Source organism: Mytilus trossulus, chromosome 10, assembly GCF_036588685.1.
Source record: "Mytilus trossulus isolate FHL-02 chromosome 10, PNRI_Mtr1.1.1.hap1, whole genome shotgun sequence".
NCBI lineage: Eukaryota > Metazoa > Mollusca > Bivalvia > Mytilida > Mytilidae > Mytilus > Mytilus trossulus.
Genome location: NC_086382.1, coordinates 13,199,239 through 13,205,195, shown reverse-complemented (window position 1 = coordinate 13,205,195; position 5,957 = coordinate 13,199,239). Strand labels below are relative to the sequence as shown.

At 31.0% G+C, this 5,957-nt stretch overlaps 1 protein-coding gene across 1 annotated transcript; it reads right to left on the bottom strand.

Moving 5' to 3' along the window:
• Positions 1 to 2,368: 2,368 nt before the first annotated feature.
• LOC134687706 (uncharacterized) lies at positions 2,369 to 5,359 on the bottom strand. Its single transcript, XM_063548163.1, has 2 exons — positions 4,925 to 5,359; positions 2,369 to 2,544 (listed from the first exon to the last, which is right to left on the bottom strand). Exons 1-2 carry the CDS (start codon positions 5,229 to 5,231, stop codon positions 2,369 to 2,371), a joined length of 483 nt encoding a protein of 160 aa, XP_063404233.1. The 5' UTR covers positions 5,232 to 5,359.
• Between the last annotated feature and the right edge of the window lie 598 nt (positions 5,360 to 5,957).

The window sequence follows — 5,957 nt, the reverse complement described above, 5'->3', positions numbered from 1 at the left end:
CACACATATACAAATACATTAATCGTATAAGATCATATTTTACTTTTGATACATGTAATTGATAATTAAGATCGATAACCAGATGGATAGAAAGAATATAAAGTAAGATAAAATATTAAGGAACAGTCAAGTTTGTGTCAAAGCATATGAGGAAAAAATCATTAAAGCTTCGAACCGTTATACAATTCAAAACATTGTGATTTTACTATAAAGATAATAACACACACCATCAGATATGATAAAATTCAATCGCAGACGTCTGTTTGACTTTCAAGAAGTTGAAAAAAGAAATTCAGTTAAACACTTAAATGCATTCAAAGTTGAAAAATGCTTGATAAAGTTATAAGTTGTTGAAATTATGCTGATACTACAAGAAAAGACCTTCATCTCTTTTCTTCAACATTGAAAATCTTTTTCAGTTTTGATTGTCAGGTAGTTTCCGCTACATGCCTGAAATAGATTATATGATTAAGTAATCAAATTAAAAAAGTCAAGGTTTGACAATTTGTGAAAAAAAACCATGATTGGTATGTAGCCAAAACTGATAAGAAAAGGCAATAGTAGTATACCGCTGTTCAATTGTCCGAAATATTGAAACAAATCCATATCACCCAAACAAACACATCAACTAAAATAGAGAAAAAAACGAAAAAAAAATGGAACAACAGAAACACTGATCTGCTGCACAAACAAACACCAATATATATACATATGTGGTCTAGCTGGACGGCTGCAGTGCAGGCGATTTGGTGTCACGATATCACAGTAGCATGGGTTCGAATTCCGGCGAGAGAAGAACCAAAAATTTGCGAAAGCAAATTTACCGATCTAACATTGTTGGGTTGATGTTTAGACGAGTTATATATAATACATATATATATATATATATATAAACGGCCAATTGTTTAACAACTGCCATATTCCTAAATTGACACAGTACAATTTTAAGGAAAAAATGGTGGGTTGAACTTGATTTTATTGCTAGCCACATCACCCGTTGATAAAGCAATGTTAAAAAACTATTACTAAAATGACAACATTCCGTGACAGCCAAACATTATGTATATATCACAAACATTGAATATATATATTTTAACTTGCCTCTATATAAAGAGACTGACAAGAATGGTGTGGATTTCCAGGTGGGTTGGTATCTTGTATTCCACCTAAGTCTGTGACATCTAAAACGACCAATCATGTAACAAATAATTAGATTAAAAATTATGTTCAATGTGGATTGGTGCATGTTTAACGTGCAGTCTACATTGCGTTTGAAACATATAAAGAAAGGCATAACTGATGCTTTTTTTCATTAGGATGAAAAGCTAATTATAACTTTGCGTAATTAAAATACAGAAGACGTCTAGTTTTGCATCCTAGTCGATAAGTATAGGTCATTACCATTCAGTTTTTAATACTAAGATAAAGGAATCATTGTTAAAATTGATAAAAGCAACACGCGCATATTTCATATCATAAGTCAATCATGCTTATGTTGAACCAACGATCTCTGACACTCGAGATCTGAATATTACTGTGACACTAAAAAACAGAATAACATGTTACAAAATAGTGAGACCCAAGTTACCTCATAATTCAAAGATCTTCTGGGTAATGACTTAATAGTATACACTTTTAAACACTTGAACACCATAATGTTACAATTGTACAAAAAAAGGAATCTTCTTGAATAATTCGCATATATATGTATAGTGTAGGGGTTTAAAAAAATATATATGTAACATTAACCATCGTATGGTCTTGTTGTAACACACTCGTGTCTAGTATGACAACTCTTAGGTTTAATTTCACTCTGGCAATCAAAGTTATAAAAAAAAAGATATATATATATATATATATATATGATGCTTCTCCGCCCAGATGAAGGCGTAAGTTTGTTTTAGCAAAAACAAGACTTTTAGATTGAGTTGATGTATTTTCCTGTTCAATACCACGTTTGACATTTGGTCCCATGAAGATGAATTTTTTACTTCTTAAGAGATGTTAAACGCACATGAATTTATCATAGAAGACTAAAAATAGGTACAAATTCGTCAGGTAAACATGAATGGGTTTAAGTTCAATCGAACTTGGAAATGATTTTACTTCACTTCCTTGTATTGTATTAATAGCAATTTAAAAACCCCAAACAAGTGATATAGGAAATTTTCTTCTATTCAATCTAAAAATACTTTTATAGTTTTATGTATTTTAAAATATTTTAAACATAAATGAATAGAAAACAAGTTAAAAAATCTAAATCAAAATATAAGACTAAATACAAAGAAGGAAAAATGAAAATGAATTTAAAAAAAAATAAAAATAAAAACGTGAATTTTAAATACATCTCTCTGGTGCATTAAATTACTCAACCTGGTGCTTTAATGTTCTTATCGCTATTGGTTATATCCTGTGTAGTGTCACTGTAAGTTTCATCGTCAAATGGTCTATTTGTTGAAGGAATAATTCCGCTGTTGATAATCTTTGAGGTCCCACTATAAGTCGTACTGTCAAATCCACTGTCTGTTGCAGGAATAAGTGCTCCTATTAATTAAAATTCTCGAATTAAACATTCCATGAGAAAATGAATGACCGAATAACACAAAAAGAACAAGAAGTGGCAAAGTATATACCCAATCGGTATTCATCACGGAGAAGTTATCAAAATAAAAACTCTACACTGTAAATATGATCAATAGTCAACCGTTATAATTTTGTAACATTTTGTTTAGTTGAGCATAAATAATAATTGATTAAACTTAGTTCTTTCCCCAACAGCAGCCAAAAGTATGATAACACATATAGCTGTAATAGAATCCTATTAAGCCACATTAAAATGAGGCGAAAGATAACAGAGGAACAGTCAAACTCATAAATCAAAAATAAACTGTCAACGCCATGGCTTAAAATGAAAAAGAAAAACAAACTAATAAAAGTACACAAGAAACAACACAGAAAACTAAAGTCTGAGTAACACGAACCCCACCAAAAACTTTGGGTGATCGCAGGTGCTCCAGAAGGGTAGGCAGATCTTGATCCACATGTGGCACCCGTCGTGTTGCTCATGTTATTACAAACCCGATAAATAGTCTTCTTTGTAGAAAGATATTTAATTTAAACTGTAACAACATAGTGAATAGGTGTGGACGCCGCCACCGCCACCGCCGTCGATGGAAGGTAAGACCGTTATGTCTCGCTTTTGCAACAAATTTCTCAGGCTCCACAAAAATTTAAGTCAATTATTGCTTGATACATAATGATCAGCTGTATCATCTGCATATCGTTTATCGGTCAACACGCCTTTGTCCATGCCGTTTGTTCAAACTCTTAAATACAACGCTTTATTGATTTTTGGAACCAACACGAAAGCTTTGTCTGTTCCGTTTTCAAACACGTACAAAAGTAAATCTTTTACAAATGTGCAAAAGGAATGAATATGAACCAATGAGTACTAAATTGCGGTATTCTTAAATGATATTCTGGTGAATGATTCGTTAACCATTTGAGTGATATCCATTTATCTATCCAGTAAGATTAAGTTATTATTATATAAAATATAATATCTTTTTAAACCATTTATTTATTCTAGAATAATTTCCAATATCAGTTTTTTTTCTTCACAATTCGAACAATAGTTTTAGTACGATAGATAACACAAGACAAATTATTTCAAAAGTCAGACGAATCAGTATGTATCAAGATATATTTAATGGTTTTCATACATTTGTTACAAACAAAGATTTTGAATAATCTTAGTTTAGTTTAAACATATCTTGTTTTCTGAATTGAGCAAAATGAAATAAGCACAAGATAAACATAATTGTGAGTAAAACAAGTACAATAATAGTATAATGAGCAAAGATATTATTTATTAAAATACACGAACTAGGTAATAAAGAAGAGAAAACAAAAGAAAAGAAAGATTGATTGATTGATTGATTGATTGATCAAAAAATCATATAATACTTTGATGATGACGCGGGTGTTAATGACAATGTCGAAGATGATGATGTTCTGTGACAGTACCGATAACGTTTTATGAAGGAACAAGCAATATGTTTGGCCTTTTGATGAAATAACGAACATTTTTAATAATCTTAAATGGGCATTTATACAAATGAAAAAAATAAGTTACAATTTATGAAAATAAACCATGTTCTCATTGACAATAGAATTAGTTTAGCACTGTCATGTCAACTTTCTTTTTTGTTTATATTACGATCAGACAGTTTTACCTGTTTACTCACAGCCGTATGATGCTAAACGTAGCTCGAAGTGTGACACAAACATATAATGGAAGGTATTTGCTTTTGACTCTCACTGTTAAAAATTCCGACTCCTGAAAGTTGAAAGCGAGACCTTGATGAAATTGTATGATCCATTTCTCTCATTTTAGAAGAAACTATGTGAGAAAAATTTTGGTATTAAATTATTTTGTTCAAAGCAAAGAATCTTTATAAATTTGTCAGATTTGACCTGATGCATAATTTCTAGAATATAAACCTGACAGGATATCTGAATGAAACTGTTTGTGGAAGTTGAATCTTCAAGAAGGAATATGTAGAAGTTAAAAGAATATTAAAAACTTCAGGACTCCGCTAACTTCAAGATAACAATTATACTAAAACACTTATTAACAACCAATCAAATTATGATTTTTTTCTCTCTCTCATAAATGAAATATGACCTAAACCTCAAGCGAATATGCATACTCTTACTCAGAATAAGGGGTATGTGTCCTGACTAGAAAGTAAACCCATATTTAATATTCAGATAAACCAAATCACTTTCGTCTCGAAAGTTAATGGTTCTCTCCCTGTGCTCAAACTTGAACAACTTATCGCAATGGTTGTAAAAAGTTGCGTTTAACATCAACAAACAAACAAACAAACAAAAATAAACTTTCTGTTAGATGAATACTTACTTCCTCTTTCCCGTCGAATATGAGGTAATTGATTGGTAAGATTGAATTTTAGCATAGTATTTTGCAATTCTGCAACAAGATGAGGAATTTCATTTAATTGAGCTGCTGTATCCGTTATTCTTTCCGAAAAGCAGTTCAGTTCTTGATCAATTGTGGCCCGTAATTCTTCTGAAAACCTTGTTTCCTCCAAATTCTTTATTCGAGCAGTAAGTATACGCAATAACTTTTTAAATTCCGCAGCACATTTTTGAGTTTCGTCCCAGGTTTGAATTGTAATTCCAACATCAGTTTCTTTTTTGTTTTCCATTTTTAGTGTATCTTACGAACTTCAAAAAGACAATGTCAACTTTTTACAACAAACATCCATATCGAATGTTGTCATCTGACTATTCTAAATTTAATGAACAAGTATTAATTCGACCAGGAACGTGAACAGGGAAATCCCCAACTAAGGCTCTTTCTGCTATGAACGAAAGTTTTTTAATCATTTAATAGGTAAGAAAGAAACTGAGACATTTAAATTGAGGACGTCTTTGTAAAGTCTCGTTGTAATAAATATAAATATATAAATAGAATGTGGATTTTACACATTATACATTATACAAAACAGCACAAGATGAGTAAATCAACAACCGAAATATCTAAATTTAAATGTTATAATTGCTTCCTCGTACAAGCATGTCAAACATTTATCGTTTGTTTATGTGTTACACATTTGTGTTTCGTTCATTTGTTTACATAAATAAGGCTTTTAGTTTTCTCGTTTGAATTGTTTTATATTGTCTTATCGGGGCCTTTTATAGCTGACTATATGCGGTATGGGCTTTGCTCATTGTTGAAGGCCGTACGGTGACCTATAACTGTTTATGTTTGTGTCATTTTGGTCTTTTGTGGATAGTTGTCTCATTGGCAATCCTACCACATCTTCTTTTTTATATATACATAGTAATCATACGAACTTCAAAAAGACAATGTAAGTAGTAAGTGGTTTTCACATTGTATACAACAAAGATGACTTTAATATTTTAGTTAT

Coding starts and splice junctions, on each gene's coding strand:
- LOC134687706 (XM_063548163.1), bottom strand. CDS start 5,231: ATGGAAAACAAAAAAGAAACTGATGTTGGAATTACAATTCAAACCTGG. Junction 2,545..4,924: donor TATTCGACGGGAAAGAGGAA/GTAAGTATTCAT, acceptor TTTAATTAATAG/GAGCACTTATTCCTGCAACA.